Below are 17,542 nucleotides of genomic sequence, written 5' to 3'. Positions count from 1 at the left end.
GTGAGTGGTAGCAGTGCTGGGAGCTAGCACCATTTAGACACCTGGACTATTACTTTTAGGCAGAATGGCTAAAATTTACATATTATTAGGGCACCACATTAGACACAGAATAAAGGGCACAGAAATGTTGTACTGGTTTTAGGCTCGTTATGACATAAAATTTCTGTCTCACGGCAGTTAAAAGAATCAAAAGGTCTGGCCTGGAGATGGTGGGGGGCGGGGAGGCGGGGGCACAGTCCTCAAATGTGGCATTCTAACAGAATAGGGCTTGATTGCCTAGCCAACATCAGTCTCAGTAAAAGAGGTCTTGAACTGATTGCAGTGGCCATCAGTCGCTCAGCATCTCCGGTGGACCGTGGCAACTCCAGTTCCACACAGGGCCCGTGGAGAAACCCAAGCAGGATTAAAGGCCGCTTATTGCTTCAAGCCAGTAGCATCTCAGGAGTCCACGTGTCTATCCTCAGGGCCACCCCGAAAGCGTATCCAAGGGGCTCAAACAGCAAGTCTACTCAAGTAAGCTTCCCAAGCAGCTTTTCTGTACATCTCGGCTGCTTCCAGATGATTAGCTGATGCTATTATGCCCCGGCCCACAATGATGATATCAGAGCCCCGTTTGCCGATGACTTCTTGTGGGCTGTGGTACTGCTGGCCGAGATTATCACCTACAAACACACAGAAGTCTGTTTAATACAGAAAATGAAAAAACCCTGAAACGTCACCTTTCTGAGAAGTATCTAACCTGATTTAAATAGGAATATGCTCTTGTTCACCATGCCCCTTCTACACAGCAACTGAATAAAGGCAGATGAAGAGACTCTTAAACTGGCCAGAGACCTCCACAGTGGAAACATGCTCACCAATTCCTTTTTGATGTCTCATTTTAGAGCATTTACACTTTAACAGTATCCAAAAAAAAAAATAAAAATTATTTTTCCCTAAAAGGTTCAATGCTAAATACAATGCAATAAAAATGACCTCACAATTGAAGACTATTTATTTTTTAAGACTATTTAGTATACATTTTAGAATCACGGTGCCACGCTGTTGGAAAAGTCCTCATAAGGCATCTGCCCTGACCATCACCATGTGCGTGAAGCTTTCCCTGCAACTCTAACCAAATGCTTAGATTATGTACAGATCCTAATTCTTAATTCTGGCCTTTTTTTTTGAGAAATTTTTTTCACTGAAGTGTAACTGACGCATGACATTAGTTTCAGGTGTACACCATGATTCAGTATTTGGATACATTATACATTATGAATGTACTTGGAAACACTCAGTATTTGGATACATCATCACAGTAAGTCTAGTTAACACCTGTTACCTTATATAACCACAGAATTTTTTTTTCCTTGTGGTAAGAACTTTTGAGATTTACAACTTTCAAACAGCAACAAGTTTGGCAAGCTGTACATTACGTCCTCATGACTTACTCTGTAACTTCAAGTCTCTACCCTTTGACTCCCTTCATCCATTCCATCCATCCCACCCTACAACTCTGGGAGCAACCTATCTGTTTTGTCTATGAGCTTGTTCTTTTGGTTCTTAGCTTACATATATGAGGGATCATACACAGTATTCGTCTCTCTGACCTACCTCACTTAGCACAGTACCCTCAAGGGTACCCATCCATTCTGTCACAGCTCCTAAGTTTCTTTTGTAACAGCTGAGCGATACTCCACTGTGTGTGTATACTGCATCTTCTCCGTCTGCTCACCCAGCTAAGGGCACTTAGCTGGTTTCCCTGTCTTGGCTGTGGTAACTACTGCTGTGAACATGGGGGTGCAGATATTTCTTCGAGTCAGGGTTTTTGTTTTCTTTGGATAAATACCCAGAAGTGGAGCTGCTGGATCATATGGTCTTTCTATTTTTAATTTTTTGAGGAACCTCCGTACTGTTTTCCATAGGAGCTGCACCAATTTACATTCTCACATACAGTGCACGAGAGTTCCCTTTTCTCCACATCCTCACCAACACTTGTTATTTCTTGTGATAGAGGGCATCCTTATTTTGTTTCTGATCATGGAGAAAAAGCTTTGATAGCAGTCATTCTAACAAGTGGGAGGTGGTATCTCATTGTGGTTTTGCTTTGCATTTTCCTGATGATTAGTGATGCTGAGCTTCTTTTTATGCATTTTTTGCCATTTGTATTCTTTTTGAAAACTGTCTATTCAGATCCTTTGCCAATTTAAAAAATATTTACCTACTGTTTATTTTTATTTATTTGGCTGTGCTAGGTCTTGGTTGGGGCATGTGGGATCTTTAGTTGCGACATGTGGGATCTAGTTCCCTGACCAGGGATCAAACCTGGGCCCCCTGCTTTGGGAGTATGCAGTCTTGGCCACTGGACCACCGGGGAAATCCCCTTTGCCAATTTTTTAATCTGATTGTTCTGTCGTTCTTATTGAGCTGTATGAATTCTTTACGTTTGTACACTAACCCCTTATCAGACATATGATTTGGAAATATGTTCTATCATTCAGTAAGTGAAAGTGTTAGTTGCTCAGTCGTATACAACTCTTTGTGACCCCAAGGACTATAGCCTGCCAGGCTATTCTGTCCAAGGGATTCTCCAGGCAAGAATATGGAATGGATTGCCATTTCCTTCTCCAGAGGATCTTCCCAACCCAGGGATCAAACCCAGGTCTCTTGCACTGCAGGCAAACTCAACCATCTGAGCCACCAGGGAACAATCATTCAGTAAGTCACCTTTCTATTTTGCTGGTTTCCTTTGCCATGTGGAAGCTTTCAAGTTTGATGAAGTCCCACTTGTTCATTTCTGCTTTTGTTGTTTTGGAGTCAGATTTTTAAAAAATCATTGAGAAGACTGATGTAGCGATGATTACCACATATGTTTTATTCTAGTAACTGTATGGTTCCAGATTTTACACTCATGGCTTTAATCCATTTTGAATTAAGCTTTGTGTATGGTATAAGACAGTGGTCCAGTTTCATTCTTTTGCATGTGGCTAATCAGTCTTCCCAACACCACTTTATTGAAGAGGCTGTCCTATCCCCATTGTATATTCTTGGCTCTTTTCAAAAATTAATTGATCATGTATGTGTGGGTTAATTTCTGGGCTATTTTGTTCCATTGATCTAGGTATCTGTTTTTATGTTTTGTAATATAATTTGAAATCAGGGAGTGTGATGCTTCCAGTTTTATTATTCTTTCTCCAGACTGCTTTGGCTATTTGATGCCTTTTGTGATTCCAAAGAAATTTTAGGACTCTGTTCTATTTCTGTGAAAAGTGCTACTGGACTGTTAGTAGGGATTACACTGAATCTGTAGTTTGCTTTGGGTAATTCAGACATCTTTACAAGATTCTTCTAGTATATGAGCATGAAATATCTTTCCATTTCTTTGTGTGCTCATTGTCCTTAAAAAATGATTCTGTCTTATGGTTTTTAGTGTACAGGCCTTTCACCTCCTTGGTTAAATTTACTTGTAGGTATTTTTTCTGATGCAGTTGTAAACAGGATTGTTTTCTTAATTTCTGATTGTTAGTGTATAAAAATACAACAGATTTTTGACTTTGTATCCTGTAACTTCACTGAATCTGTGTATTAGTTCTAACAGTTTTTTTGAGTCTGCAGGGTTTCTATATATAGTAATATGTCTTCTAAAAATAGTGACAGCTGTACTACTTCCTTTACAATTCAGATACTTTTTGTTATACTTTTTCTTGATTAACTTCTCTGGCTAGGATCTCCAAAACTAACTTGAATAAAAGTGGCAAAAGTGGGCATTGCTGTTGTGTTTTTGATTTTAGAGGAAAACCTTTCACCTTTTTTGGTATGATGTTGGCTGTGGTCTTACTTATGTTAAGTTCTCGCTATAGCCACTTTGTTAAGAGTCTTCCTCATAAATGGATGTTGCATTTTGTCAAATACTTTTCCTGCATAATTGAGTCTCTATTCTTCCTTCTGTTGTTTTCTTCCACTTGCATACGAGTTTCTTTAGTGGCATGCTTAGATTCCTTTCTCTTCATCTTCTGCTTGTCTGCTATGGGATTGTGCTTTCCATGTGGTGTATTATATATTCTATTTTCAGTTGATAAGTTTGACTACATTCTAAATCTCTACATGTTCATTCCCTCCACAAAGTTTTATGCTTTTCATGCCACATTTTACATCTTTTTGTCTTATATGTTCTTTAGCTATTAATTCTATAGTTGTAATTATTTTCACTACTTTTGACTCAACCTTTTAAGTGGTTGATCCACTGCTGCTGCTAAGTTGCTTCAGTCATGTCCGACTCTGTGCAACCCCATAGACGGCAGCCCACCCGGCTCCCCGGTCCCTGGGATTCTCCAGGCAAGAACACTGGAGTGGGTTGCCATTTCCTTCTCCAATGCATTAAAGTGAAAAGCGAAAGTGAGGTCGCTCAGTCGTGTCTGACTCTTAGCAACCCCATGGACTGCAGCCCACCAGGCTCCTCCGTTCATGGGATTTTGCAGGCAAGAGTACTGGAGAGGGGTGCGATTGCCTTCTCTGGGTTGATGCACTCACTACCTTGACTATATATTTGCTTTTTCAGTGAAACTTTTCTTTCCTAAGTTTTCCTGTTACTAATTAGCACCCTTTCTTTTCAGCCTAAAGAAGTCCTTTTAACATTTCTTGTAAAGCCAGTGTAGCTATGCTTGAACTCATTCAGACTTGCTAATCAGGAAAGCTCTTCAATTCTGAGTAACTCCGCCGGGTAGAGTTCTTTGTTACAAGCTTTTTTTTTCTTCACACTTCTGCTACATTATGCCACTGCTTTCTGATCTGCAAAGTTTCTGCTGAAAAATCTACTGATAGTCTCATGGTGGGGGTCATGTGTATACAAGAAGTTTTTCTCTTGCTGCTTATAAGATTCTCTCCTTATCTTTAGCTTTTGGTGTTTTTAATTATTATGTGTCTTGATGTGGGTCTCTTTGGGCTCATCTCATCTGGAACACTGCGCTTTCTGCGTCTGGATGTCCATTTCCTTCCCTCGAATAGGGAAGTTTTCAGCCATTATTTCATCACGTAAGTTTCTAGCCTTTTCTCTATCTTTTCTTCTTGGGACTCCGATGATGAGAATGTCAGTCTGCCTGATGCGTCCCGTAAGTCTTTTAAGCTATCTTTACTTTTTTCTTGTTTGGTTTCTGTCGTGACTGGGTAAGTTCCACTGCCTTTTCCTCAAGTTCCTTTGCTCCACCTAGTCTACTAATGAACCACTCTACTGTATTTTCAGTTATGCTACTGTGTTCCTCAGCTCTGTGACTAGTATGTCCCACCTCTATTGAAGTGGAGTTTGGGGAGCACCTTTATGACCATTACTTTGAACTCATCATTAGGTAAATTACTTATCTCCATTTCATTAGGGTTTTTTCCCCTGAGGCTTTTATCGTGTTCTTTCACTTGGAACACATGCCTCTGTTTCTTCATTCTGCTTTTCTCTGGGTTGGTTTCTATGCATTAGATGAAACACTTGTCTCTCCCAGTCTTGAAGGAATAGCCTCATGTAGGAGATGAACCTTGTCATTCAACCCTTCCCTAGGTCCTGGTTGTTTCTCAGATCTTCTGATTGTCAAAGCAGCCTATTATATTTGTAATAGCTCCCAGTAACTGAGGGTGTGCCAAGACTTATCAGTGTCCCAGAGAGAAGGGGGTCTCAGTTAAGCACCTAGATTCATTCTCTGATTGCCACGGCTAGGACCTTCAAATCTATGTTGAATAAAAGTGGCAAGAGTGGACATCCTTGCCTTATTCCCAATCTTAGAGGAAATGCTTTCAGCTTTTCACCGCTGTGATTTTGTCATACATGGCCTTTAACATGTTGAAGTAGTTCCCTCTATGCCCACTTTCTGGAGAGTCTTCATCATAAAGCTTTTTCTGCATCTATTGAGATGATCATATGGTTTTCATTCTCAGTTTGTTGAGGTGTCACATTACAGATTGATTTGTGGATAATGAAAAACCCTTGCATCCCTGGAATAAATCCCACTTGGTCGTGGTGTATGATCCTTTTAATATACGGTTGGGTTCAGTTTGCTAGTATTTTGTTAAAGATTTTTGTGCCTATATTCATTGGGATTGCTAAGTCACTTCAGTCATGTCCAACTGTGTGACCCCATAGATGGCAGCCCACCAGGCTCCCCCGTCCCTGGGATTCTCCAGGCAAGAATGCTGGAGTGGGTTGCCATTTCCTTCTCTAATGCATGAAAGTGAAGTTGCTCAGTCGTATCTGACTCTTAGTGACCCCATGGACTGCAGTCTACCAGACTCCTCCATCCATGGGGTTTTCCAGGCAAGAGTACTAGAGTGGGGTGCCATTGCCTTCTCCGTTCATTGGGATACTGGCCTGTCATTTAATTTTTTGTGGTATCTTTTTCTGATTTTGGTATCGGGTGATTGGCAGCCTCATAGAATGAATTTGGGAGTGTTCCTTCCTCTGCAGTTTTTTTGGAATCATTTCAGAAGGGCAGGTAACTTTTTCTAAATTTGATAGAACTCAACTACAAAGCCAAGCCATCTGGTCATGGATTTTTGTTGGGAGTTTTTTTACTCAGCTTTAATTTTAGTACTCGTGTTTGGTCTTTCATATTTTCAGCTTCTTACTTGTTCAGTCCTGGGAGCTTATATCTTTCTAAAAATTTGTCCATTTCTTCTAGAGTATCCATTTTATTGGCATATAGTTGCTTGTAGTAGTCTCTCATGAGCCTTTGACTTTCTGTGGGGTCTGTAGTAACTTCTATTCTTTCGTATCCATTCAAGCAGTCTGTGTTTTCTGGTTGGAGCATTTAATTCATTTACACTTATACTTTAATTATTGATATGTATGTTCATACTGCCATTTTGTTAATTGGTTTGGATTTGTTTTTGTTCATAGGCCACCTTCTTTTGTTCTCTTGTGATTTGAAGACTTTAGTGTTGTGTTTGGATTCCTTTTCCTTTTGTGTGTATCTACTGTAGATTTTCGGTTTGCCATTAACATGAGGTTTTATATAGCACTCTCTCTCTATATATATATGTGTGTGTGTATATATATACACACACACAAAATTGTTTTAAGTTGTCAGTCTCAATTTCAAATGCATTTCTAATATCTTACATTTGTACTCTTTTCCTGATTGCTGGTTTTGATATCAGATTTGTATGTGGATGACTCCCTATCTTTATGGGTGCCTTTATTGGTGAGTTCCCCACTCATAATTTTCTTGTTTCTAGTTGGGGCCTTTTCTTTTCCATCTAGAGAAGTTTCTTTAGCATTTGTTGTAAAGCTGTGTTGATGGTGCTGAATACTGTAAAGCTTTTGATTTCTCTAACGTGAATAAGTGCCTTTCTGTGTAGAGTATTCTTGGTTGTAGGTTTTTAATCTTTCATCATTTAAAATGTATCATGCCACTCCCTTCTGGCCCGCAGAATTTCTGCTGAAAAATCAGCTGATCATCTTACGGGGATTCCCTTTTATGCTATTTGTTGCTTTTAATATGTTCTCTTTAGTTTGATTAATGTCTCAGTGTGTTCCTCCTTGGGTTTATCCTGTATGGGACTCTGTGCTTCCTGGACTTGAGTGTCTCCTTTCCCATTTGGGGAAAGTTTTTGGACATTCTCTCTTGAAATGTTTTCTAAGGTCCTCTCTCCTTCTCCCTCTGGGACCATATAATGTGAGTGTCGGTGCATTTACTGTTGTTCCAGAGGTCTCCGTCCTCACACCTTCATGTTTCTTCCTTCCCGTCCACAGCAATGATTCCCACTAACTTTTCAGTTTGTTCCATTTGTTCTACTGCCTCATTTATCTGCTACTGATTTCTATGCATTTTCCATCTGTTTGATCTTAAAAGCTTTTTTTTGTTCTTTTGGGCTATACCATGCATCGTAATTCCCCAACCAGGGACTGAACCCATGACCCCTGCACTGGGAGCACAGACTCTAACTCGCCAGGCCCCCCGGGAAGTCTCCTAGCTCCTTATTAAACATGTCTTGTACCAGCTTGTGCCCCCATGCTTTCTGAGGTATTGGATCTTTACTTTGGTATCATTACTGTGACTTCTTTTTAAAGTAGACTGCCTATCTTCACTCAGGTGTTGTTCTTAGGTTTTGGTCCTTCATCTGGAATGCATTTCTTAGCCATCTGGTTTTGTCTGATTTTCTGTGTTTGTGGTCTGTTTTCTTCAGACTGCAGGATGCTGTAGCTCTTGCTTCTGGTGTCCATACTGTGGTGGCTGAGGTTGCTCCAGGGGTCATGCAGATCTTCTCGTGGGAGGGATGGGTGCCTGCCCACTGGTGGGTAGAGCTGGGTCTTATGTATGGTGAGCAGGGCTATCTTGAGAAGTATATTTCCAGGTAGCTGTGGGGTCAGGAGGACTTTAAGCAGCCTGTTTGCTGATGGCTGAGTCTGTCTCTACCCTGCAGGTTGTTTGGCCTGAGGCAACCCAGCACTGGAGCCTACAGGCTGTTGTTGGGGCCAGACCTTGCCAAAATGGTCACCTCTGGGAGAGCTCACACTGATGAATATTTCCTGCAAACTCGGCCACCAGTTAACTTGCCCCCACAGTGAGCCACAGCCAACCTGCACCTTCTCCCGGGGACCCTCCAAGATCCACGCGTAGGTCAGTCCCAGGCTCTTATGGAGTCATTGCTTTCCTCTGGGTCCAAGTGCATGTGAAACCTTGTGTGTGCCCCCCAAGAGTGGAGTTTGTTTCCCCAGTCCTATGGAGCTGCTGCCCTCAAGCCCACTGGCCCCTGCAGTGGAAGCTCAGAATCGAAACCAATGGACCACCAGGGAAGTCCTCCAGCTCTTTACTAGGCATTTCTTGTATCAGTTTGCACCTCCATTCATAGCCAAATACTCTGGGGCTCCTTGTCTAGCGTCAGGAAAAGGAGGCCGGGGAGCCTCATGTGGGGCTCAGAACTCACTCCTATGGGAAACCTCTGCGATGTAATTAATTATTTATCACCCACTTGGCAGGTATGAGATTTAATTAAGGTATAGGCACCCCTCTTACCATCTATTTGTGGCTCGCTCTTTATCTTCAGAGGTAGACTATCTTTTTTGGTAGGTTCATGTCTTGTTGTTGTTGATGGCTGTTCAGCAGTTAGTTGTGATGCTGGTGTTTTTGTGAGAGGTGATCTTAAGTCCTTCTACGTTACCACTTTATCTCCACCCCTGGCAAAATCTTTTGAAGTTTGTAAATACATAGTCCTGCAGGACTGCAAGCATTAAGTCCTGTGGCCCCCAGGTAAGTTCTTTATTAGGTGATAACAGCTGCAGTGAGGCACAAGGAGAGCACAAAGATGGTGTCCACCAGAGTATGCTCTCCTGAAAGCGCCCTCTTTAACACAAAGGCTGAGCTCCTGGGTCTGCTGCCTCTTGCTGTGTCCTGGGGGTGGTGGCTATTTAAGAACTCCCTCTCTGTTGATGATAGTTCAGTGAAACCTGCAAGTGTAACCCTCACTGGTCACAAGAACCAGCCCATTCAAATATATCCCTCAATGGAAGCTGTAAAAACCAGGGTCCCAATCAGGGATTAAGGGAGTTCCTTTTTGGGAGGTAACAGTGAGCTGGAATGTGGCAGAGAGACAGCACAATGATTGTGTCCACAGCCTCTTCTCCCTGAGAGGATTTCCATGGGGCCACTAGATATCTGCCCCACAGGCCTCTTTCACACACCCTCTTTGTGGGTGCTATCTGTGCAGTGTTGGGGTGCCAAGTACTGTCTCTACAGCTCTTATTATCATGGGACCAAACATAAGATCCCCTGACCTTCAGAGCCCAGGAATCAAGGGGTGTTCCTTGGGCAGCAGCTGCAAATGTCAGGGGACATGTAAACACTCCTTCCAGGAGATAATGGTGTTCATCAGCAGTTCAGCAAAGGGATAGCGTGAAGATGGTGCCCACTGGTCTCTACCCCTGGAGGGAATTCCCACAAGCTCTTGGAGGTATGTGTTAAATTAGATGCCTACCCCTCAGATCAACTCTTAAATATTAGCAGTGAGCTTTTACTTCAAGTCTGAGGACGGGCTGCCTCTGAGTTGGGCCCTGAGCCAGGTAAGTCTCAGATTACTAGTCTTGTGAGTCTTGTGGACACAAGCCCAACTGGGTTTCAGAGCTAGATGTTTTTGGGGCTCATCTCTCAGGTCCAAGTTTTTAAAAAGTTGCGATGCCTGATGTGTAGTTAAAACCCTTTGCTCCTCAGAAAAAGCTCTGGGTTTTGAGTTCCACTTTGCATCTGGGTCTCCATACCAGGGGTGAGGACCCAATATCAAGATGGTTTTTCTTGTTTGCTTAATGTACAGTGCTCAGACAGCTCTTAGGTTTTATCAAGAGGAAACTGTTACACAGGTAGTTACAGACTCAGCATGTCTGGGAGGAGGTTGGCTCAGGATTAGTCTACATTGCCATCTTGAACCAGAACCCCATTTTTTCCTTCTTTTTAAATTCTCCTGTTCCAGAAGCCTTCTGATATGTGGCATATCATTATCTTTCAAATCCAAGATGCTTTAAAAAATCCCAGATCCTAACTGTACTATCTACTTGAAAAACTATGGCAGCTTCCAATAAATGTTACTAACAAGCCAACTACTTTATGCCAAGACAATGTGCTAAGTGCTTTACACACATTATCTCATTTAAGCCTTTCAACAGCTCTGAGGTTCAGAGTTCTTGTTATCATGGGACCAAACACTGAGGTTCAGTGTTGTTATCCACGTTTTTACAGATCAAGAAAATGAGACCTAAACAAGGGAAGTGATTTGTCTAAAGATACTGTAAGGGCTAGGAATCCAAATCCAACCTACTCACAAAATGTTCAGCACAAATATAGAGTTTAAAATAAAAACTGTCAAGTACTTTCTTATTTAGTGGCTAAGTTGTGTCCACCTCTCCTGTCACTGGATGGACTGCAGTCCTCCAGGCTCCTCTGTCCGTGGGATTTCCCAGGCAAGAATACTGGTGTGGGTGAACATTTCCTTCTCCAGGGGAACCTTCCTGACCTAGGGGTTGAACGTGCTTGGCAGGTGGATGCTTTACCACTCATCCACCTGAAGTCCATCGAGTTACTACAGCAACTCTTCACTCAGTCGTGTCCAACTCTTTGAGACCACAGGGACTGCAGCACGTGAGGCCTCCCTGTCCATCGAGTCAGTGATGCCATCCAACCATCTCATCCTGTCGTCCCCTTCTCTCACCTTCAGTGTTTTCCAGTGGTCAGTTCTTTGCATCAGGTGGCCAAAGTATTGGAGGACTGATATATTCAGGACTGATTTCCTTTAGGATGGACTGCTTGGATCTCCCTGCAGCAAAGGAACTCTCAAGTCCTTTCCAACACCACAGTTCAAAAGCATCAATTCTTCATTGCTCAGCTTTCTTTATGGTCCAACTCTCACATCCATACATGACTACTAGAAAAGCCACAGCTTTGACTAGACAAACCTTTGCTGGCAAAGTAATGTCTCTGCTTTTTAATATGCTGTCTCGGTTGGCCATACTTTTCTTCCAAGGAGTAAGCGTCTTTTAATTTCATGGCTGCAGTCACTATTTGGGGTGGGGGGGCGGTGGGGGCTCCAAAATTACTGCAGATAAAGTATCTCACTGTTTCCCCATCTATTTCGCATGAAGTGATGGGACTAGATGCCATGATCTTTGTTTTCTGAATGTTGAGCTTTAAGCCAACTTTTTCAATCTCCTCTTTCACTTTCAGCCATAAGGGTGGTGTCATCTGCATGTATGAGGTTATTGATATTTCTCCTGGCGATCTTGATTCTAGCTTTTGTTTCTTCCAGTCCAGCGTTTCTCATGATGTACTCTGTGTACAAGTTAAATAAGCAGGGTGACATTATACAGCCTTGACGTACTCCTTTTCCTATTTGGAACCAGTCTGTTCCATGTCCAGTTCTAACTGTTGCTTCCTGACCTGCATACAGATTTCTCAGGAGGCAGGTCAGGTGGTCTGGTATTCTCATCTCTTTCAGAATTTTCCACAGTTTATTGTGATCCACACAGTCAAAGGCTTTGGCATAGTCAACAAAGCAGAAATAGATGTTTTTCTGGAACTCTCTTGCTTTTTCCATGATCCAGCAGATGTTGACAATTTGATCTCTGGTTCCTCTGCCTTTTCTAAATCCAGCTTACACTTTTGGAAGTTCACAGTTCACGTGCTGTTTAAGCCAGGCTTGGAGAATTTTGAGCATCACTTAGTAGCGTGTGAGATGAGTGCAATTGTGTGGTAGTTTGAACATTCTTTGGGATTGGAATGAAAGCTGCCATTTTCCAGTCCTGTGGCCACTGCTGAGTTTTCCAAATTTGCTGGCATATTGAGTGCAGCACTTCTACAGTATCATCTTTCAGGATTTACAATAGCTCAGCTACCGTTTCTGTCCTTTATTGTGCCCATCTTTGCGTGAAATGTTCCCTTGGTATCTCTAATTTTCTTTTTTTTTTTTTTTTTAGTTTTTTATTTTTTAAATTTTAAAATCTTTAATTCTTACATGCGAAGAGATCTCTAGTCTTTCCCATTTTGTTGTTTTCCTCTATTTCTTTGCATTGATCACTGAGGAAGGCTTTCTTATCTCCCCTCGGTATTCTTTGGAACTCTGCATTCAAATGGATATATCTTTCCTTTTCACCTTTCGCTTCTATTGTTTTCCAGCTATTTCCCCAGCAAGATGGTAGGCACTGGAGTGACTTTGAGGAGATACCCCATATCCAAGGGCAAAGGAGAAGCCCCACCAAGATGGTAGGAGGAGCGAAATTGCATTTAGAATCAAACCCCATACCTGCCAGAGATGCTCAGAGGGCTCAAACATACCTGGTGCATACCAGGACCCAGAGACTGAGACAGAACTGTGTTTGAGTGTCTCTTGAGGAGGTACGGGTCAGCAGTGGACTGCCACATGGGCTGGGTACAGCAGCCTTGGGTATGGCATAAGCCCTCCTGAAGGAGGTCGCCATTAACACCACCATAGAGCCACCAGAACTTACACAGGACTGGGAAGCAAACTCTTGGCGGGCACAAACAGAACGTTGTGAGCACCACGAGAGACTGACCCAGACTTGCCCAGGAGTGTCCGGGAGTCTCCGGTGGAGGCATGGGTCAGTGGTGGCCTGCTGCACGGTTGGGGGCACCAAGTGTAGCAGTGCCATGGGACCTTTTGAAGAAGGTTACCATTATCTTCATTACCTCCACCATAATTTGGCCTTGGGTCAAATGACAGGGAGGGAACTTGGCCCTGTCCATCAGAATAAGACACAGCTTCCCCCTCAGTCAGTCTCTCCCATCAGGAAGCTTCTGTAAGCCTCTTATCCTTCTCCATCAGAGGGAAGACAGACTGAAAACCACAGTCACAGAAAACTAACCAATCTGATCACATGGACCACAGCCTTGTCTAACTCAATGAAACTATGAGCCATGCCGTGTGGGGCCACCCAAGGTGGACGGGTCATAATGGAGAGTTCTGGCAAAATGCAGTCCACTGGAAAAGGGAATGGCAAACCACTTCAGTATTCTTGCCCTGAGAACCCCATGAAGAATATGAAAAGGCAAAAAGATGAACTCCCCAGGTCGGTAGGTGCCCAATATGCTACAGGAGATCAGTGGAGAAATAATTCCAGAAAGAGTGAAGAGATGGAGCAAAGCAAAACCACCACCCAGTTGTGGATGTGACTGGTGATGGAAGTAAAGTTCAATGCTGTAAAGAACAATATTGCACAGGAACCTGGAATATTAGGTCCATGAAGCAAGACAAACTGGAAGAGGTCAAACAGGAGATGGCAAGAGTGAATGCTGACATTTTACGAATCAGTGAACTAAAATGGACTGGAATGGGCGAATTTAACTCAGATGACCATCATATCTACTACTGTGGTCAAGAATACCTTAGAAGAAATGGGGTAGCCATCATAGTCAACAAAAGAGTCTGAAATGCAGTACTTGGGTGCAATCTCAAAAATGACAATAATCTCTGTTCATTTTCAAGGCAAATCATTCAATATCACAGTAATCCTAGTCTTTGCCCCAACCAGTAATGCTGAAGAAGCTGAAGTTGAATGGTCTTCAAGACCTATAGGACCTTCTAGAACTAAAACCCCAAAAAGATGTCCTTTTCATTATAGGGGACTGGAATGTAAAAGTAGAAAGTCAAGAAGTACCTGGAGTAACAGGCAAATTTGGCCTTGGAGTACAGAATGAAGCAGGGCAAAAGCTAATAGAGTTCTGCCAAGAGAATGCACTGGTCATAGCAAACACCCTCTTCCAACAACACAAGAGAAGACTCTACACATGGACATCACCAGATGGTCAATACCGAAATCAGACTGATTATATTCTTTGCAGCCGAAGATGGAGAAGGCTCTATAGAATCAGCAAAAACAAGACAGGGAGCTGACTGTGGCTCAGATCATGAACTCCTTATTGCCAAATTCAGACTGAAATTGAAGAAAGTAGGGAAAACCACTAGACCATTCTGGTATAACCTAAATCAAGGCAACTATTATCAAGTCTTAAATAGGTCTTAACAGTCATTCTGCTGAGGCCTACTCTGTAGTATATAATACCTATAATGTGAAGCTTGAGAAATAGCAGAGACCTTCACTATTCTCTAGTCCCAGAGGACCATCTACTTTTTTTTTTTTTTTTGGTTAACCTGCAATGTTTTTTGTTCAAAGTATTTAACTGAAAACAAAACCCCAAAAAGGATGTCTTTCATTTTAAGTGTTGTTTATAAAAAATAATTAGTTCTGTCAAGGTTAATAGGTATCCAACAGTTGAAGTATTTCAGGATTTAAAAGCAACTAAGCTTTACCAAATCTATAGTCTCATTCATTATGTTCTCAATATTATCATTCCATCCACAGAAACACCAATTCTTGCATCTGCTCCTATATAGTGTTTTTATCCATCCTGTCAACACTTGTGTATTTATAGAACATTTATGATGCACAGGGGTACTGTGCTAGAGTATATGCATTCTTCAGAAAGAGATCTCATCCTCAAAGGGTTTCTAGCCTAATAAAAGTATTCCAAATACCCTACATGTGCAAAATATATGTACAACAATGTTAAGTTTATAAAAAGTTCAAGTGTATCCACAATGAAATGATTGAACATATTACAGCCCAGTTGTAACTAGGATACACTAAGGGGTTGTAGAAAAGGAACTCTAGATGTGGAAACATAACAAGCAGCACACACACAAGCCACTTCAGTCATGTAAGACTCGTTTCCCTAGGGACTGTAGCCGCCAGGCTCCTCTGTCCATGGGATTCTCCAAGCAAGAATACAGGAGTGGGCTGCCATTCCCTTCTCCAGGGGAATCCTCCTGAGCCAGAGACTGAACCCATGTTTCTTATGCTTCCTGATTGGCAGGTGGGTTCTTTACCGCCAGCACCACCTGGGAAGCCCCACCTCTGGGTGTGGAAACATGGGCTGGCACATACACAAACATTCTCCATACTCTAAGAAGCAGAGCTGCTTGCATCTTAAACGGTTTTGCTGAGAACCAGATGCTCATAGTTCCAGCCTTAAGGAAAGAGATAGAAAGTGGAATAAACTCCCATACTTATGAGAAGCAAGGTTTCTCATACAATAACTAATTCAGGAAAAATATTTCCAGATCACCATTTCTTCCCCATTCAAAACAGAGTGATCCAGATGGAAAAAATGTGAAGTTCGCCTCCTCCCACAAATACGTCAAAAAATACATCTACACATGGAACAAGTCTCACAGAATACCTACAGAATGCTGGCAGAGGACATCACACTTCTGAAAGGACAAAAAGAATCTCCATATAACCAGGTGGGACCAAAAAAAAAGAAGGAATCTGGGCAGGACCTGTACCCCTTGGAGGGAACCGTGAAAGACCAAAGACTCCCACACCCTCCTGGTGGGAAGAAGGGGGACTGAAAATATATTTTAAAGTATTTCTGAAAACTTCCCAAACTAAAGAAGGAAATATATCCAGGTACAGGAAGCACAGAGGGTCCCAAACAGAGCTACACCAAGACATAATTAAAATGGCAAAAGTTAGCATTTTAAAGGCAGTAAGAGAAAAACAATCAGCTGAATACAGAAACACTGCTGGCCAGAAGGGAGTAGCAAAATATATATTCGAAGTCCTGAAAGAGCAAAATCTATAACCTAGAATACTCTAGCCAACAGCATTATCATTCAGATAGAAGCAGAGATAAAGAATTTCTCAGACAAGCGAAAAAAGAAGGCAGTAATACTAAACCTATTATGAAAGAAATACTGCAAGGTCTTCCCTAAATAGAAAAGTTATAGTAAAAGAAAATTAGTCAAAAAGTAAATCACTTAAATAAAGCTGGTATACAAATTAAAAAAAAAAAATCCTGTGTGAAGGTTACAATAACCACAATGAACAGCAAAAGGATAAATATGAAGATGTAAAAGAGGACACCAAAATCATAAAATGAGGGAGGAGATTAAAATGTAGATTTTTTTCAGAATGTGTTTGAGTCTATGATTACCAGTCTAAAGTAAGTAGATACATGGAGGGGTTAACATACTTGAAAAACAGGGTAAGCACAAGTCAAAAACAAAACAGATTCACAAAAAGAGCACAAAAGCATAAAATAAAAGGAAATCACCAAACTGCAAAAGGAAAAAGGGGAAAAAGCAAATACAGAAAGCAAGGTTTAAAATGGCAATACATACACCTATGAATACTGACCTTGCTTCTGTGATGATCGAGAGGGGTGGGAGGGAGTCTTAAGAGGGAAGGGATATATGTATACATATGGCTGATTCACACTGATGTACAGCAGAAACTAACACTGTAAAGAAGTTATACTCCAGTAAAAAAAAAAGTAATTATCCTAAATGTCAATGGGCTAACTGCTCTGATCAAAAGATGCAGAGTGGAAAGCTGGATTTAAAACCAGCATGCAACATGTTGGCTATGAGAGACCCACTTTAGGGCAAAAGACACATACAGACTGAATAGGAAAAGATATTTCCTGAAAAATGGAAATGACAAGAAAGCACAATACCTGTGGCAGACAAAACAAACTCTAAACCAAAGGCTGCAAAGGAAGATAAAGGACACTATATAATGATAAGCACTCCAAGACGAAGATATTTACTCCTGTCAACATATATGCATGCACCTAAGAATAGGAGCATCACTACGAACAAAGCTAGTGGAGGTGATGGAACTCCAGCTGAGCTATTTCAAATCCTCAAAGATGATGCTGTGAAAGTGCTGCACTCAATATGCCAGCAAATTTGGAAAACTCAGCAGTGGCCACAGGACTGGAAAAGGTCAATTTTCATTCCAATCCCAAAGAATGCTCCAACTACCGCACAACTGCACTCACTTCACACGCTAGTAAAGTAATGCTCAAAATTCTCCAAGCCAGGCTTCAGCAGTATGTGAATCGTGAACTTCCAGATGTTCAAGCTGGTTTTAGAAAAGGCAGAGGAACCAGAGATCAAATTGTCAACATCTGCTGGATCATGGAAAAAGCAAGAGAATTCCAGAAAAAACATCTATTTCTGCTTTATTGACAACACCAAAGCGTTTGACTGTGTGGATCACAATAAACTGTGGAAA

The 17,542-nt window shown here is 41.8% G+C and overlaps 1 protein-coding gene and 1 long non-coding RNA gene across 3 annotated transcripts in view; one reads left to right on the top strand and one right to left on the bottom strand.

The window, feature by feature from the left end:
- The window catches only part of LOC138421765 (uncharacterized), a 42,525-nt gene that overhangs the window by 18,283 nt on the left and 6,700 nt on the right, over positions 1 to 17,542 (top strand). The gene's annotated exons all lie outside the window — the stretch shown is intronic.
- The window catches only part of UMPS (uridine monophosphate synthetase), a 45,754-nt gene continuing 28,265 nt past the window's right edge, over positions 54 to 17,542 (bottom strand). The window contains exon 6 of the mRNA XM_069556114.1: positions 54 to 662. Within this exon, the coding sequence (XP_069412215.1) occupies positions 493 to 662 (170 nt within the window). The 3' untranslated portion in view covers positions 54 to 492. The remainder of the gene's footprint in view (positions 663 to 17,542) is intronic.

Source organism: Ovis canadensis, chromosome 1 (assembly GCF_042477335.2).
Source record: "Ovis canadensis isolate MfBH-ARS-UI-01 breed Bighorn chromosome 1, ARS-UI_OviCan_v2, whole genome shotgun sequence".
NCBI classification, from domain to species: domain Eukaryota; kingdom Metazoa; phylum Chordata; class Mammalia; order Artiodactyla; family Bovidae; genus Ovis; species Ovis canadensis.
This window is presented reverse-complemented; position numbering and strand designations above follow the sequence as displayed.